Below are 19,437 nucleotides of genomic sequence, written 5' to 3'. Positions count from 1 at the left end.
AAAATTAATAAAAAATTGAAAAAAATATTAAAAAATTCTTGAAAAATGAAAAATTAATAAAAAAATTGAAAAAAATATTAAAAAATTCTGGAAAATTGAAAAATTAATAAAAAAATTGAAAAAGATATTAAAAAATTCTGGAAAATTGAAAAATTAAAAAAATATTAAAAAATTCCGGAAAAATGAAAAATTAATAAAAAATTGAAAAAAATTATTAAAAAATTTTGGAAAATTTAAAAATTAATAAAAATAAAAAAAATAAAGAAAAAATTTGAAAATTCTGGAAAAATTAATAAAAATAAAAATGATTAAAAAATAAAATAATCTAATAAAATGAAAAATAATGATAAATTCTGAAAAAAATAAAAAAGATTAAAAAATTCTGAAAAAATAAAATTTCGAAATTTTTTGAAAAAAATTAAAATTTTGGAAAAATGAAATTTTCGAAATTTTAATTAAAATTTTCGAAGTTTTAATAAAAATTCTGGAAAATTTCATTAGTATATATGTCGAGCTTAAGTTTTTTCAGTGTATTTATTTCCAAAATTTTTTTTGGGAATTTTGTGTATTTATAAACCGAGAATAAGGGAAAAAAATATGTGTATTTATAAACCGAGCTTAGGTTTTTTGTGTATTTTTCGAAATTTCGAAATTTTCATTAGTATTTTTTCTAGGAATTTTTGTGTATTTATAAACCGGGAACTTTTGTGTATTTATAAATCGAGAATAAGGGAAATTTCGAATATATACTAATCAAAATTTCGAAAAATACTAATGAAAATTTGAAAAACTTCATTTGTTTAAAAATGATTACTCTTTTTAATTTTTTTCGAAATTTTCGAAATTTTTTAGATATTATCCAGAATTTTTTCAGAATTTTTATTTTTCATTAAAATTTTATTTAGAATTTTTCCAGAATTTTTGTTAAAATTTAATTTTCCCAGAATTTTAATTTTTTTTAGAAAATTTCAAAATTTTATTTTTTCAGAATTTTTTAATCTTTTTTATTTTTTTTCAGAATTTAGCATTATTTTTCATTTTATTAGATTATATTATTTTTTTAATCGTTTTTTATTTTTATTAATTTTTCCAGAATTTTTAATTTTTTTCCGTATTTTTTTAAATTTTTTTTCATTTTTATTAATTTTTCAATTTTCCAGATTTTTTTTATATTTTTTTCAATTTTTTATTAATTTTTTATTTTTCCAGAATTTTTAAATATTTTTTTCAATTTTTTTATTAATTTTTCATTTTTCCAGAATTTTTTAATTTTTTTATTAATTTTTCATTTTTCCAGAATTTATTTTATATTTTTTTCAATTTTTTATTAATTTTTCATTTTTCCAGAATTTATTTTATTTTTCATTTTTCATTATTTTATTTTATTTTATTTTTCCAGAATTTATTTTTCCAGAATTTATTTCATTTTTTAATTTTTTTATTAATTTTTCATTTTTCCACAATACCAATATATCCTATTTATTTTTAGGCTTAAATATGGTATTGGTCCCTGCAAAATAGGCCAGTTTTGGTTTTAGTCCCTGCAAAATTTTTTTATAGGTTTTGGTCCCTGCAAAAATAGGTCAGTTTTGGTTTTAGTCCCTGCAAAATATTTTTATAGTTTTTGGTCCCTGCAAAAATAGGCCAATTTTGGTTTTAGTCCCTGCAAAAAAATTTTTTATAGTTTTTGATCCCTGCAAAAATTCAGGAAAAATGAAAAATTGAAAAAAATATTAAAAAATTCTGGAAAAATGAAAAATTAATAAAAAAATTAAAAAATTCTGGAAAAATGAAAAATTAATAAAAAAATTGAAAAAAATATTTAAAAATTCTGGAAAAATAAAAAATTAATAAAAAATTGAAAAAAATATAAAAAAAATCTGGAAAATTGAAAAATTAATAAAAATGAAAAAAAATTTAAAAAAATACGGAAAAAAATTAAAAATTCTGGAAAAATTAATAAAAATAAAAAACGATTAAAAAAATAATATAATCTAATAAAATGAAAAATAATGCTAAATTCTGAAAAAAAATAAAAAAGATTAAAAAATTCTGAAAAAATAAAATTTTGAAATTTTCTAAAAAAAATTAAAATTCTGGGAAAATTAAATTTTAACAAAAATTCTGGAAAAATTCTAAATAAAATTTTAATGAAAAATAAAAATTCTGAAAAAATTCTGGATAATATCTAAAAAATTTCGAAAATTTCGAAAAAAATTAAAAAGAGTAATCATTTTTAAACAAATGAAGTTTTTCAAATTTTCATTAGTATTTTTCGAAATTTTGATTAGTATATATTCGAAATTTCCCTTATTCTCGATTTATAAATACACAAAAGTTCCCGGTTTATAAATACACAAAAATTCCTAGAAAAAATACTAATGAAAATTTCGAAATTTCGAAAAATACACAAAAAACCTAAGCTCGGTTTATAAATACACATATTTTTTTCCCTTATTCTCGGTTTATAAATACACAAAATTCCCAAAAAAAATTTTGGAAATAAATACACTGAAAAAACTTAAGCTCGACATATATACTAATGAAATTTTCCAGAATTTTTATTAAAACTTCGAAAATTTTAATTAAAATTTCGAAAATTTCATTTTTCCAAAATTTTAATTTTTTTCAAAAAATTTCGAAATTTTATTTTTTCAGAATTTTTTAATCTTTTTTATTTTTTTCAGAATTTATCATTATTTTTCATTTTATTAGATTATTTTATTTTTTAATCATTTTTATTTTTATTAATTTTTCCAGAATTTTCAAATTTTTTCTTTATTTTTTTTATTTTTATTAATTTTTAAATTTTCCAAAATTTTTTAATAATTTTTTTCAATTTTTTATTAATTTTTCATTTTTCCGGAATTTTTTAATATTTTTTTAATTTTTCAATTTTCCAGAATTTTTTAATATCTTTTTCAATTTTTTTATTAATTTTTCAATTTTCCAGAATTTTTTAATATTTTTTTCAATTTTTTTATTAATTTTTCATTTTTCAAGAATTTTTTAATATTTTTTTCAATTTTTTATTAATTTTTCATTTTTCCAGAATTTTTTAATATTTTTTTTAATTTTTTTATTACATAATTGGGGTCAGGGACTATTTCCAAAAACAAAAATTTTGCAGGGACTAAAACCAAAACTGGCCTATTTTTGCAGGGACCAAAAACTATAAAAAAAATTTGCAGGGACTAAAACCAAAACTGGCCTATTTTGCAGGGACCAATACCATATTTAAGCCTTATTTTTATCTAGCTTCTATGATTCATTCTTCTTTCGTCCTTAAAAAAAAAAATGATTTATTCTTTCGAGCCTTTTATTTGGTCAATAGCAGAAGGAAAAAAAATAATCTATATTATCCAAATGGTTTTGATTTCAACGGGATGGGTGTTTCCTAGAATTTGTGGAGATATTTAACGTATGGGAATGAACTTTCTTGTGTAGGTTTATTCGTCATCAGTGATTAAATTAAATTCGATAAAGGGACGGTAGACTTGGTAATGATATTGATATCCCAGAAGATGAAATGGGAGAAGTGTATAAAAAAAGAAAATTGTTGTTGACACATTGCATAAGGCTGTGTTACACATGTAAAATACGATTATGCCCCCTCGGCAGTTAACAGACGAGGAATTCAAAATCCTGCTGCAGTTAACTGCCGAGGAAATCCTCGACAGTTAACTGCTGAGAATTATGTTTCATCAGATGAAACAGTCACCTGCTCCCCGTACACACTATTTTCATCAACTTCCATACCATTTCATCCAATCCCCCCAAATCCGATAATTTTTTTCAATGAAATCTTGCCCCAAAATCATTCAAGCATCAAGCATAGGAGGTATCAACACACTCTTGACGTAAAAAAACAGGTATTGAGCATTTTAATCGATTTATTTTTTGGTTATTGTATGGGTATCTACGTCAGTTACGTAGAACCCTGTGATGGGAAATCTCGGTAGTATATTGCCGAGGAAATTCTCGATAGCTTAATGCCGAGGAAAACCTCGGTAGTTAACTACCATGGAATACATGTGAAAAAATTTTCACAACCGAAAAATGGCAGCTACTGCCATTTTTCTCAATTTTTTTTCTTTGTTTTTTTTGTTTTTCTTTGTTTTAATTCATTATGGCATGTATGTTTATTCATTACTTAGTGGTTAATTCATATTTTTGTGTTGTTTAATTATAGTAATGGTAGAGAACGCGGAAGATGTTCCGGGAGAGACAAAACGAAATTTTGTCCAAATTTCCGGAGATGTCAAACCGCCTAAGATTGAAGCCAAACCAAACATTGATGGAGCTTCCGTCCATGTTGAAGCTTCTAAATATGTTGGCCCCGGTGTCCTCCCACTTCAAGCCCACGAAGTTGACACGGCTAGGTTTTTCCCGGACGACGTTAAGTGGAAAGATAGAGAATAATTGCTTGAGTGGGTACGTCGTCAAGCAAATAAGGCGGGATTTACAATTGTTACACAAAGATCAAGCTTGATCCATCCAATGTTGCGCCTAGTGTGTGAAAGGAGTGGAGTTCACAAAGTGCCTAAAAAAAACTGAAGCATGCGACAACGGGCTCAAGAAAATGTGGGTGCTTGTTCATAATTAGTGGATATCAAAGTACGCAAACAAAGGAATGGGGATTGAACATTCTTAATGGGGTTCACAACCATGCGATGGAGCCGGCTTTAGAAGGACACATTCTTGCCGGTAGATTAAAGGAGGACGACAAGAAGATTGTACGTGACTTGACCAAGAGCAAGATGCTTCCAAGAAATATTTTGATACACTTGAAGAACAAAAGACCACATTGCATGACAAATGTGAAGCAAGTGTACAATGAACGTCAACAAATATGGAAGGCAAATAGAGGTGACAAGAAGCCGTTGCAATATCTAATCTCGAAGTTGGAGGAGCACAACTATACTTATTACTCAAGAACACAAAGTGAAAGTACTACAATCGAAGATATCTTTTGGGCTCATCCAACATCCGTTAAGTTGTTTAACAATTTTCCAATGGTTTTAGTTATGGACTCCACTTACAAAACCAACATGTACAAGATGCCATTGTTTGAGGTAGTTGGGGTCACTTCGACTGATTTGACATATTCGGTTGGGTTTGGATTCTTGACACATGAGAAAGAGGAAAACTTTGTTTGGGTTTTAAAAATGTTGCGTAAACTTCTTACGTCAAAGATGAATATGCCTAAGGTGATTGTTACCGATATGGATGGGTCTTTGATGAAAGCGGTTGGAATTGTTTTCGCGGAAAGTTATGCAATGAATTGTTACTTTCATGTGCAAGCAAATGTTAAACAAAGGTGTCTTAGATTGTAAATATCCTTTGGGAAAAAGGATGGGAAAGAGGTGAGTAATCGCGATGTTGTCAAGAAGATCATGAGAGCATGGAAGGCTATGGTTGAATCGCCCACTCAAGAGTTATATGCAAATGCATTAGTGGAGTTCCAAGATGCTTGTAGTGATTTCCCACCTTTCCTAAAGTATGCCATGACCACCTTGAATGAAGTGAAGGAGAAAATAGTGAGGGCATGAACAGACCGTGTGTTGCATCTTGGTTGCAGATCCACCAATAGGGTAGAATCGGCTCATTCTTTTGTGAAGAAATATTTGGACAATAGTGTGGGTGATTTGGATACTTGTTGGGAGAAAATACATGACATGTTGTTGCTTCAGTTCACTGCGATACAAACAACCTTTGGTCAGAGCGATACCGTGTTGGAACATATATTCAAAGATGTCACTTTGTACTCCGGCTTAGGTGGTCGTGTGTCTAGATATGCCTTGGACAACATTGCTTTGGAAGAGTCACGTTGTAGGGAAACGTTGTGCATGGACAAGGAAATTTGTGGTTGTGTTCAAAGGTCATATTACGGCCTACCATGTGCATGCGAAATTGCTACTAAACTCCTTGAAGAAAAGCCAATTTTATTGGATGAGATACACCACCATTGGCAAAGGTTACGCATGGGGGAAGAAAGTAATGAAGTTGGTTTTTCTGTCGATGATGAGTTGAAGGGTATTGTAGAACGTCTCAAGAAACTCCCTTTCCAAATGAAGCTTGAAGTCAAAGAGGCTTTGCGGCAGTTGGCATTTCCTGAAACCACCATGATGTCTCCACCACCACGAAAAGTACCAACCAAGGGAGCCAAGAAAAAAGTGGACATTGCGAGGTCCAAAGGAAAAATTACATCGACTAGTCGGATCCCTTCTTCTTGGGGGGTTGTTGATTCCCAAAATCCGGATAGTCAACCGTCACCATCACCAACAACATCATCATATAAAAGGAAAAAAGGTGCTCGTCTTGGTAAAACACCAATTTCCCCACTTCCACCACCTTCTCGGTATCCAAAGCCTAAGGCTATCCCGGTTATGAGGCCTATAGATTATATGCCACGCTTCATGCTTCCATTTATTGAAAAAGTGGTGGATGTTATTGGCGATGGACATTGTGGATTCCGGGCTATAGCCGAGTTCATGGGCTTGACCGAACAAAATCATCTCATGATTCGTACACATCTTATTCAAGAATTGAAAGATCATATAGATGATTATGTTGAAGTATTTGCGGGTGAGGATCGTTATAACTACATTTTAAATGGCTTACATCCTCCCGCAAATACAAAAAGTTGTGCACATCTTGTTGATAAGTGGTTGACTTTTCCGGACATGGGACACATTGTTGCTAATTATTACAAAAGGTGTGTGGTCGTGTTGACAAATCTTGAAGTTGGTAACTCGGAATCTTTTTTCCCACTAAGAGGGCCACCACCGTCGGGTAAGCAAAAAACTCCCATCATGTGCCTTGGAGTAATTCCGAATCATTTTGTGCTTATTTACTTGAAGAATGGTTGTCCACTACCTCCATCATCTACGGAGTGGCACAATCACAAGAAAGAAGATGCGGTGACTTGGGAAAATGAGTATTTGGATCAAGATGAGTTGTTCTGAAAGCTCATGGCTATTAAAAGTGGAAACAAACCGCCGAAACCACAAAAGGAGTCAAACAAAGCGGCGCCTATTTTGTTGGACACTCTCGAAAAACCAAAGCAACAATTTGAAGTTATTGCGGAATATGAGGAAGATTCTATGTCACTTGATCTTCTCCAATCACTTGGCCTTTAACGAGTGATTTTTTGTCGGTGTTAGTCCTTTTTTTTGGTAGAAATTACACCGACGTATATTTTGGGGTTGAAATTGTAACGCCAATTTTTTGTGGCCAATATATAAGTAACATTATGTAATTTATATTGATATATATGATAATATGACATTTATATGGTGAAACTAGTGCAATACTTATTTATATCTTATTAATGTTTACGCATTTGATTTATTCGTTATTACATTCCATTTAATTTTGTTCTAATCTATGATTATTTTCTTAAAGCTATTGTCAAGCGAAACATGTCTGAGGTTGCAAGAATTGAAGGGCGTGTTAGGTACTCCGCGTTTAAAAAGACGGTTAAGGTTATGATAACGCCGACCGACTCGCTTGATGATTTGAAGGCACAACTTAACACTTATTTTGAGCATCTTGGTGAAAATCAATATACACGTCACTTGTTTGGTCAAATGCCATGCATAGACCTAGGAGAAGATAGAGATGAATACGCATGGAAAACGGCAAACTATTTATGCCTTGGCTTATTAAAGACGATCGGAATATGGTGGAAAATAATATATTATATATGTATGTTCGTTCCATATGCAATTGTGATGAATGTAAGTAGGGATTTAATTTAATGATGTAATGAGTTGTAATGTGTTGTTTAATTATGGACACTTTGTAACGTTTTGATGAATTTCAAACTTTTGTGTAGTTTGAACCAAATGTCGGTTTGATTTAATTATGGACAATTGTAAAAGATATTGTATTTTACTTGTTTATAAGTGAGTTTAAATGTTGTATGAATTATATTGCCTTTGGAATTGCTCTGGTTTAATTACAGGTAAAAACTGGCCTAAAAATGGCTTGGTAATGCTTAGCATTTATGCAGAACCAACTGTCTCCATAAATGTTTTCCTCGGCAGTTAACTACCGAGGATTTCCTCGGCAGTTAACTGCAGCCGGTTTTGAATTCCTCGGCAGTTAACTACCGAGGGGGCAAAATCGTATTTTACTAGTGTGACACAGCCTTATCAAATGTGTCAACATCAATTTTCATAAAAAAATCAGATATATAATGAAGAAAATGACATCGAAATAAAAAAAAATTAAATAAATAAGACAAGCCTATTCAACTTACAGAGGACTTTCCTCTCCAAAAAAAGAAAATACTTACGAGTGAATAGGCAAAAACCCACTGAAATTGTAACTTTCGTCAAAAACCCTTTAACATTCAAGAAACTTCAAAAACCCCTCTGAAATTGTCAAGCATTAGTCAATTACCCCCTCCGTTTGTTTTGGCTGTTAAACCATATGACGTGGCAAGTAAATGTAAATGTGGCACCTCCACATTGGCTGAATTTTATGGCATGTCATAAGGGGTAAATGATTTTTTTTTTTTTTTTTTGCTTTCTTCATCTTCTTCCTTTCACTTCTTCATCATCTTCAACATCACTTTCATCAATGTTTATAAAAAATGCATAATTTGTTTTAAGAAACAACAACCTATCAACAACATCATCATCATCTCATTACTTCACCTCCACATATAGATATAGTTCCAAATTTAAGCTATAAATCCCACAGAGTGTCTCATTGTTATATCGTTCGAGGCTTGGGTTTGGTAGAGGATTGGTGAGTTAGGTTCAACTTGCTTTGAATATATAGGAAAATATAAATCACCGAACCTCTGTGTCAAAAAGATAAAGGAAATGTTTTGGCTGTAACAAACTTATGGACAGCAAGGAAAACAATCAACGCCCAAGTCAAACAACATAAAATACTTCATTTTAATTTGTTGAACTAAAACCTGGGTTACCCATCATCCATTATTGAACATCACCAGATTGAAAGAAAACACGATCACAACCATCATGAACATTGATGAAAGTGATGTTGAAGATGATGAAGAAGTGGAAGGAAGAAGATGAAGAAAGCAAAAAAAAATAAAAAATAAAGTCATTTACCCTCCTATGATGTGGCATAAAATTCAGCCAATGTGGAGGTGCCACATGTACATTTACTTGCCACATCATATGGTTTAACAGCCAAAACAAACGGAGGGGGGTAATTGACTAACGTTTGACATATCCAAACACGCATATCACGTTTGTGGTCTATTGTATTTATGTAACAACAAATAATAGCACTGATACAGTGAAGACTGTTTCCACCAATGTCCTAACGAGGAAAGAATTGAGTGACAGTGATTCCGTTGGTTGAATCACCAATATTGTCCAAATCCTTGTTGGAGGTCGCGTTTTCATCATTTCCTCTACGCTTACAATATGGTGGTTCAAGAGGGGATGGCAGGTTGATTGAAGGGCTGTTGAGGTAGAATGCTATTGTTGCCATTGTTGGTCTGTCATCTGGATTTTCTTGAACACATAACAAACCAATGTGGATGTATTTGATGACTTCTTCATGTGAATAAGTTCCTTCTATGCTAGGATCCATTAGGTGAAGTGGTTTTTTCTCTTCCCATTTTGTCCAAGCCTACAATATTTATTTGTTAAATGAAAAAAAATTCATTCTCTGAACTAGAAAAAGAGAAGTCTAAGAAATTTTGTACTCACATATCTCCGGATGTCATCAACACACTCTGATTCAGCAGAACAACCTTTCCTCTTTCCACTAATAATCTCTAGAACCATGATTCCAAAACTATACACATCGGATTTCACAGAAAAGTATCCATGCATTGCATATTCTGGAGATATATATCCACTACATATGAAAAACAAGAAAGTCTGTTTAGTGGACGTCACCGATAATGATTGCTTGGTAAAAAAGACACGTATGAAGGTGCATGAAGTAAAGTAGGAATCATATGCTTACTATGTTCCTACAATCGTGCATGTACTTTCTTCAATTTGATCTATAGATACAATTCTAGCCATGCCAAAATCTGATATTTTTGGGTTCATGTTACTATCTAATAAGACATTGCTAGGTTTCAGATCACGATGGATTATTTTGAGGCGAGAATCTTCATGGAGATAAAGGATTCCACGGGCAATTCCTTTGATGATCTTCTGGCGTTGAGACCAAGGTAATAGCTTTCGCTTATGGGGATCTACAATGTTAGTTTCTTTGGATGGTAAATTATCGAGTTCAAATAAGAATAGATCCATAAAAGTAATTCATTTATCAGGACATCTAGCTTAAAGTTTAGAAATGACATACCAAATAGAAAGTAATCAAGACTCTTATTTGGCACATACTCATAGATAAGTATCTTCTCTTCATCTTCCAAACAAAATCCTAGTAATCTCACTAGATTTCTGTGTTGAAGCTTGGCTATAACTTGAACCTCATTTTTAAACTCTACTGCACCTTGTCCAGAGCTTCTTGTAAGCCTCTTCACAGCAACTTCTTGTCCATCCAAAAGAACTCCCTGAATAACAATAAAACAAGTCGTTATGGAAATAAGTGTAGTGATATTTTTGTTTAATCTAGTCCTAGTTGATTTATTTACCTTGTAGACTTCTCCAAATCCACCTTTGCCTATCCTGTTTTCTGCAGCAAATCTGTTTGTTGCTAATTCAATTTTCGCAAATTCAAATTGTAACGATTCCAAAGTGGTAACATCATTTCCAACTACAACAACACGTTTGAATTCTGTAAGTTATATGGCTAAAAGAAATGCCTCTTTTTATATGTAAATAGCAGTATGTTTTTCCACATTACAGCTTTCTTTGAGAATATCATGCTGATTCTTTGGTACTTTTCTATATAGAAAGCAACAACAACCGAAGACTAACAGCATCAGTGAAACAACAATTGGAACACCAATTTCAAATATAGTTAGTGTCTTCTGTTTTCCTTTTCCTGCATCAATGTCAGTACCTTGTGTTATTTTCAGTTTCCATCAAGAAAAATGATTATGCTGCTAACTAACAAATATTTCTTAAACTGATAAGTATTTTATATTTTTAGAAATAAAACAGCTTTTTTTTTAAAAAGTAAATAAAAAATTTACCCCTTGAGCCCTGTTATGTAAATGAGAAAATAAGAATTTTGTTTTTAGTGTCTTCTTTGGATTAGCTAATAATAATCAAAGTGATCAGAGAGAACTTTTGCTAGATATAATAAAACTTTTGTTGATAAAATATTGATGAACTAATTATATTTTCATTAGAGGGACAGGAAAAGATTATTGGTGATTTCAATTCTTGTTCTTACAGAAGATATATTTTTTGCTAGATATAGTAATCATGGGTTGACAGTAATATATGCTATGATAATAACTTACATTGCTGTCTAATTGTGTCAGAAATGGTAGTAAAATTAAGCAAGTGTAAATGAGAGATAATCAAAAGTGTAAACCTGGTCGAGCTGAAAGACGAGGATTTCTGGGTGGAGGCAGCACCCAAGAATTATTGCCGTCTGCCTTGTGGAATGGATATAATTCAAATCTAACACCACAACTGGGATATAATATTGTGCCTCCAGATTTTCCTCTGCAGCAACTGGTTGGAACTTCAGCTATGGCATCACTAAGACACCAGCCGCAGTTCTCTGCAGATAGGTATGGGAGGCACCAAGCATAGCCATATATTGTTTGGTTTTCTGTGAGGTTCACTGACTTGCCAGCAAATTTTGCAGAAGCATTTCCAGTCTCCCTTCTCAAATCATTTAACATATCCCAAAGAATGTTGTTGAAGCGCCCAACATCGCCCACATAATCCTTTTCGTTCATGAAAGAGATTTCTGGACTTTTCTCCACGGTGGAAAAGAAGCGACGATCAGAATAGCGCACATAGCATGTGCTGTACCAAACAAAGGCTTCTTTTGATGTGGTGCACAGTGATGATATGATTTTGGCTGCTTCTATCACACACAACCGGCAGATTTTGGGGTCAATATCTCTTACGCAAAGGAAGAGACCATAGACAGTGTCCACAGTGTTGTTGCTTGCAACTGTGGCGTTGTAGTATCTGCCATTGTCACTACTATTGGAGGAGAGCCAGTCTAGGAGTGTTTTGATGTTGGAACGGTAAGAGTTATCGGTATTAGAAGTGTTGTTTCGTGTGCAGTTATAGTAAGCATGTGTGCCATTATCAATAGCAGCTTGTATGATGGGAGAAGGAGAGCAATGAACAAAGAGGGAAAAGAAAGTTGCAAGTAAAAACAGCAAATGGAATGAAGCCATTCTTCACAAGGGGAGCTAGGAACTCATATTATAACAAGTATAGTGATGTTGGTGGTGGTTGATATATGTTTCTTTTGTGACCTTTAAAGATTTAGTTTAATGATCCTACGACAAAAAGATTTGGTTAAATGATAATTAATATAATAGTTATGATTATATTAGCCCAACCCACTAAGTTTCTCATTCCCTTGATTCAGTCTTTATCGCAAACTTTTATTTTCTATACATGTTGTTATCTCCACCCAATAATTTTATACTCCGCAGTCCGCACCATCTTCAAAAAGCTTTGTGAAAACATCATGTAACATGACTAACATCCCACTTTATTCACTCACTGCAATTATGAAAGTACAACAACCTTGGCTGCTTTTGCCTGAGGACAAAAATTTCAGGGTCCATATAGAGTATATATTTATATATTTCCCACTCTTAAATGACACATGGGCTTAAATAAGGTTGTTTATTTTAGAAACATTTAATAGTGCTAGGGAATTATGAAATTAAAAACTGTTAAAAAAAAACATTAGCTAAATTCCTTTGACCTATCAATCTGAGCATATAAACTCACTGTAGCATATAAATAAAATTTGAATGAGAACACAGTTATCTGCAGTTGACTTGGAGGATAATTGTCTGCATTTACCTTAGGTGTGTAAGAATTAAAAATTATATCCGCAAAAAAGCTGCTTATGTACACCAGGGGGAAGTTAAAGTGTTATTTACGTTGTTCTATTAAGTGGTTGTTTGATGTTGTGAATAGTTTGGCAAAATTACCGTATGCCGGCATAATTTTGTAAGAGATATACTTTGTAACTTTCACAAAATTATCTTGGCATTATGATTTTATTCACCGTGATACCAAATACACACTAAGTCTATGTTTAATGTCGGTAAATGGTAAAATGGATAAAGTTTGTATCTAAGTCCTATACCAAGTGCATTTATAAGGGTGATTGTTCATCAACTTTCTTATATGCTCAAATCTGTCAAGATACACTAGCTTCTGCAGAATTCCGCATTTTCAAGGAGTTGGATGAGCAATCACCTATCTTAAAAAGGGTATTGAAGGAAATATTCCAATTCCATTTCCATTGCATACAACGTAGTCTTTACTGTTATGATTCGTGTCTTAGATTTTACACAAGAAGAAGCCATTGTTGAGGATAATGGTGTTTCTACAAATTGTGAGTAAAATACACAATAATCAAGCAACTTCTTTTATGAAGCTAAATTTAGTTATTAAACTTACATACGATTCATGTCAATTTTCACACCATTAAGTTTTCATAAAAATTGAGCATTTGCTTTTTTATATAAACCACTCCCTCCATCTCTTGATTATACGCGTCTCATTCCCACTTTACACATTTATTTAAAAACGTTGGTGTTGTAGTTAATGTGTACATTTTTTTTGCATAATTATAATTGAATTATATTTTATATATATGTACTTCTTTCGACCCTAATTATAAGCATTTAATATTTTCACATATATTAAGAAAAGTTTGGTCATTGCATACGAGGGATGTGACATGGACAGAATCATATGCGTTTTGACACTACATTTCGGTGTATTTAATGGCTAAACTTGACGGAAGGACTCATTTGATAGACTTGAAATTAGGGGTGGCAAAATGGATGGATTGGATGGATATGGATTTGGATCCTAATGGATGGATTAAAAAAAGTCCATTAATCCATTACAATCCATTATTTTTTTTCTTAAGAAAAAACCATCCGGTCCATCCATTAAGAAAAAAGTTCATCCAATCCATCCATTATTAGATTTTAGTGGATGGATAATCCATCCGATCCATAAATCAAAGTGTATTATTTTTTCGTTGTTGAAAGTTTATCATTTTTTAAAGTGTATTTTTTTTTTGGAGAGGTGTATTATTTATTGAGGAGTTTTATTAGTGAATTAAATCTAAATCAATTTTATGTAACAAAGCCCAGCAAAGATTTTTTAAGCCAAGAAACATTTTTGTCCTAAGCCCAACTAATTTAATAATTCAGAAATAATAAATTTTATTAATAAAATAATTAAAAATAATGTGGTGGCCAGGGGTGGCAATCGGTGGTCAACCGGCCGCCGTCGGCGTTGACCACGGTGGTCCTCCGGCGACACGCGGCGGCACACGGCGGTTTTCCGGCCAAAATTCAGGCGAACGACAGTGGTCCGGCGAGTCTCACGGTGGTTGACGGCGGAGCTCCGGCGTTGACCGCCGTATATAATAAAATAATATTAAATAATATTTTAATAATATATTAAATTAATAATATTTAATTATTAAAAAATTAATTTTTTCCTTTTTTTTTTGACAGTTTTTTTTCCTTTTTTTTGTCAGCTTTTTTTGTTAAATTATTTTTTATTTTATCAAATATATAATTATTTAAATAAAAAAGATTAATATTATTTGAAGTTGGTTAAAAAAAAATATTATTTGAAGTTATCCATTGGATTTTTTTTATAAAGAGGTGATCCATTGGATTTTGAAAATAAGGTGGATGGATCAAATCCATCCATAGTTTTAAATGGATGGATCCAAACCAATCCATTAACAATTTTTTTTGTTTGGTGGATGGATTGGATGGATTGGATGGATTTTGTGTTGGATGGATATGGATCTCATGGATCATATTGCCACCCCTACTTGAAATAAATTGAGGGTTAATTTTCCTATTTTTAACAATCAATAACAAAATTCATTGATGTTCATAAATTCAAGAACAAATTAACATATTCACTCTTTTGCAGCTCATATAAAATTATCATTGTCTAACTGTGATCCAAACATTTAGGTACGTAAAGGAAAATGTTGTGGTACACTTGTACTATGGAGAAAAGGTAACTCCACTCATCCATTGCTTTTCTACCCATGCTCTGTTTTTGTCCAGCAGAAACTTGACTACGCATGGTTAGCATCTTTTTATTGGTCAAGCAACTCATTCATTTGGTTTCTACTAAAAATTTCTCAACAAATAGCCTTGATGTCAATAAGGACAATCAAAACAATAGAGTTAAAATATACTTCTAGTCCGTATAAAATTATGAACTTTTAAGTTTAGTACTTAAAAAAATATATTTAATCCATCAATAAATAATCAATTTAGAATTATACAAAATTGGTAATGAAAATTGCGAAGCAAAAGTTAACAAGTTAACGACCTTATTCAACTAGAAATAGCAATGCTAAGAAGAAACGGGTCATTACCCAACAGAAGTACACTGACCTGTTCATAACCACGCGTGCCCTCCCTTTAAAATTTGGCTCTAAACTTAGGGATGTCCTATACTTTATCGTCAGACATCATTATGAACGGTGAAAAATATTCTAGCAGTTCTTTATACTTTTTCCTTACCAAAATAAGTAAGTGAGTTATTCTCTCTATTCTTAATTATAAGTTGTTTTGAAAAATAAATATATAAAATTATAAGTCATTTTACAATATCAATAAAATATAAATGTTACTTTTTTTATTATATTCTTAATTATAGTATCTTTTTTTTTTAATTCTTTATTTTATCATTCTCATATCATTTATTAATAACAAATCAATAATTTAGGACGGATGAAGTAAGTAAAAGTGAAAGAAAAAATAATTTTAAGTGTTCTTTTAAATATTGATGCATTCACCATTATCATAAATACAAAATAGAAGATATTAAATAGTGAAAAATGTAATTAATATTGTATTAAAAAATAAAATAAATCATTCAAATTTTAGTTTGTAAACATGTTAAAACAACCAATAAATTTTATTACCTTTTATAGGACAATTTTTCTTTTGTCTATGATATTCTTCTTAATCATTTATTAGCTTAGCAACTCAATAATTTGTACTTATTGCTGCATTAGGGACCACGAGCACAAATATGGGAATCGGATTTTGATCCTGATAAGGTTGACACAGTGCTGTGTTTTGATTTAGCTTTACGTGTTTGTAAGCTTTATTAAACACCAAAACTGTATCGTCTGGTCAGGCTCAGAGCCTAATTCAAAACCAAAAGGACCACGACACGAGCATGAGGGTCGAGAGACAATTTCTCATGGAAAATCAAGGTGGTTTGCACTGGATTTGGGTGCGTTTGTTATACACTTTTCGAATTTTTTCTCTTTATAAAAAAACATCACTTTTATCATTTTAACAAGTTTGTTTAGGATTTTTAAAAACTCGTTTTTAAAAAATACTGTATTTTTTGACTTTAAAAAGAAAAGTCATTAGAAATAGTTTTTTTTTATTCAAAAACAAAAGGCCCATTTGTTTTGGACTTTTTTGAAAAAAATTAACCAAAAAATCTTTTTAGTTATCTATACTATATACAAAAAATACGTATATAAAGCAAATAACATGTTTTGACTTCTTTATGATGATTTTTTCTCTTTCTAAAATCGCTCTCAATTTTCAATACAAATAACACATATAACAAATATATATATATATATATATATATATATATATATATATATATATATATGAATAAATTTAAATATTAAAATAAAAGTGTAACAAACACGGTATGAGCAGCCACGGATCTAGGCATAGTGGATTGGGAGCAACTGCCCCACTACTCGTCCGGTTATATTTGTTAAGTCTTTGATATTTTAATGGTTGTCTCCTCTTAAAATAATAGATTGTCCCAATTAAATAGAAATTTATACCATAAAAAAGAGTTTCGCTCAAGAATTTTATAAAATCAAATGTGTAAATGCATTTGATATGAAATTTTGAATAATTTACACATATTTTTTAAATATAAAGACACGTAAAAAACAATTTTAACTTGTTGATGTTGACGAGTCTTTAATTTTTTTCTAATATATAATAGGATAGTGATTATAATCTCGAGTATTTTGCTCAATGATAATGATTTTTTTTTAAGGATACTCAATGATAATAATGTTATTATTATATCATTTTTGCATTGCTAAAAATTTTCTATAAATATTTATTATATAAAATTTTGCCCCCGCAAGTAGGGATGTCAATGGGTACCCATGGGTACGGATAGTATGATACCCGTGCCCGCCCCGTTAGATAAATATGATACCCGTGCCCACCCCGTACCCTCGTGGGTACCCACTATGCGGGTACCCGTGGGTATTGAGGTATCCATGGGTACCCATGGATTTTTGAATTTATTTTTTTTGTACAAATAAAAACTTTTTTTAATTACGAAAAATCTTCAACTTTTAAACATCCATACATAATCCATTCCAAATTTCATAAATCATACATATCCATAGAAAATTCATGATTTTTACTTAATTCAGGATATGTTTTATGATGTGAATGAAGTGGAAACAATGAACTTAATAAGATGAATTAAAGAAATTAAAATTAAAAATAGATTATTAATGAGGAATCTTAGGTGAGCGGTAAAATTTCCTTCAATAAGGTAACAACTTTAAGTAATAAGATAAGATATATAAGGATATTTTAGTCATTTACTTAATTTATCATCGGGTATGGGTACCCGTGGGTATGGATAGAATCAAATCCGTGTCCGTATCCATATAATAATGGGTAGTCAAATACCCGTTTGTTATACCCGTGGATACCTGTTTAGCTATCCGCCTCGTGCCCGTGACGAATTTTACCCACGGTTACCCGTGGGCTTGGGTATTTTTGCCACCCCTACCCGCAAGTCAAAATTTCTGGATCCTTCACTGGGTATGAGCATATATATGTCCAGTTTTTTCTTCTTTTATCCTTTAAAAAGTGCAACAAACTAGATGAATATATCTATACATAATTTTTCATTATACCAATTATACCATTAAACAATTTTTTCTATAATAAATATTTAAAAAAACAACTTTTTCTATAATAAAGATGGTTGTTGGTGTCATTAAAAAAATAAGAATTTAGATTATATTTTTTTGTTTTATTGTTGGTGTCATTAAAATATATAATCATTTATTCGAAAAAAAATTAAAATATATAATGACGGTTAGTTTGATTTGTTATAATTTTAAAGCAAAAAACATTTATATTTTTACTTTTAATCAAAATCAAAATTTCATAAAAAACATTGTTCATAATTTTTAAAAGTTTTTTTTTTTGACCAAAACAAAGTTAACTATTATCATTAATCAACCAGTGTTCAATACAAGAAGGATAAGAATCAAAGATACGGTGACTAGCCCAAGAACAGGCCGCCCTAGCTAAGCTATGAGCAACCATGTTCGCTTGTCTCCTAACAAACTTCACCTCGAAGTTGAAATGTAAAGATAACTGAAAAATAATACTAGAAACAATAGTATAAAATTTTGAATCACCATGGCCCGGAGACGATAGCGCTTGCACTAGAGTAGCTGAGTCGGACTCGAAGACAACCTGGTCCCATCTGTTCCCAACAGCAAAGTGAATGGCATCGAGTAAGGCTACCGCCTCCCCCTCCAAAACTGTCATATTTGCTCGTTGCTATTTCGTTTGAGCCTGAATGAATTGCCCACGGGAGTCTCTAACACAACACACGAATGATGTAATATGTTGACGGTCATGAAACGCGGCATCCACGTTGCACTTCAACCACGTCTCACGCGGTTTCTCCTAAACTGAGTTGTTAGCTTGCACTCTATTCTGCCCGTGTTGCACAACCGATGGTGAGGGTTGTTTATGAAACGTTAACACAATAAAAAAATAAAAAAAGTAGAAAAATTGGCACGTGAGTACCCGTCTTTTCGCTGGTTTTAATAGTGTTTGTTTCATATTTAAAAAAAATCCATTGTGTTAAAAAAAAAAAAAAATCAAATGAATAGCTATTCCTAATAGTTTTTTTTAGTATATGAGATTTTCAGGGGTCATCTACAAACCAAAAAAGTGTCATGCTCATAAACCTGATCAAACTAAATGAACAAATTATGTATCCCACTAAATCATAAAATCATTAAAAATAAACTATATAAAAAGCCTATAAATTTGATAAGTTTCTAAAATTCTTAAAGGTTAAAGAGTACCCTCTAATAATATCAAGTTGATTTCTTTTGATTATACTCAATTTTACACGATTTTAACTTGATATGAAATCGCTTTGAATTCAATTTCACCCAAACCAATTTAAAACCTAAAAACGTAAAATTTGGTGATTTTACATGTTAAAACGATTTTTTTTGGGAATGAGTGTTAACACGATTTTGACGACCTTGGCT

General features: G+C 31.1%; 1 protein-coding gene and 1 long non-coding RNA gene across 3 annotated transcripts; one reads left to right on the top strand and one right to left on the bottom strand.

Annotated features, from left to right (window-relative positions):
- Positions 1–8,891: 8,891 nt before the first annotated feature.
- On the bottom strand, positions 8,892–12,631 carry LOC146958723 (cysteine-rich receptor-like protein kinase 25). Of its 2 annotated transcripts, none has more exons than XM_085740250.1 (7): positions 11,455–12,631; positions 10,816–10,956; positions 10,604–10,725; positions 10,312–10,522; positions 9,964–10,201; positions 9,702–9,852; positions 8,892–9,621 (listed from the first exon to the last, which is right to left on the bottom strand). In XM_085740250.1, exons 1-7 carry the CDS (start codon positions 12,278–12,280, stop codon positions 9,307–9,309), a joined length of 2,004 nt encoding a protein of 667 aa, XP_085596376.1. In that variant the 5' UTR covers positions 12,281–12,631; the 3' UTR covers positions 8,892–9,306. The 2 variants fall into 2 exon arrangements, with proteins under 2 accessions (XP_085596376.1, XP_085596377.1); XM_085740251.1 differs by having other exon boundaries at positions 10,604–10,755; positions 10,810–10,956; positions 11,455–12,312.
- On the top strand, positions 10,616–11,050 carry LOC146958724 (uncharacterized). Its single transcript, XR_015024710.1, has 2 exons — positions 10,616–10,748; positions 10,865–11,050. It is a non-coding gene; the product is annotated as an uncharacterized LOC146958724 (long non-coding RNA).
- Positions 12,632–19,437: the final 6,806 nt, after the last annotated feature.

The sequence above is a fragment of the Medicago sativa genome, chromosome 1, assembly GCF_051527215.1.
Source record: "Medicago sativa cultivar Bolivia chromosome 1, Bolivia_mono, whole genome shotgun sequence".
NCBI classification, from domain to species: Eukaryota; Viridiplantae; Streptophyta; class Magnoliopsida; order Fabales; family Fabaceae; genus Medicago; species Medicago sativa.
Note: the sequence above shows the minus strand (reverse complement) of the source record. Positions and strands in the feature narration are given on the sequence as shown.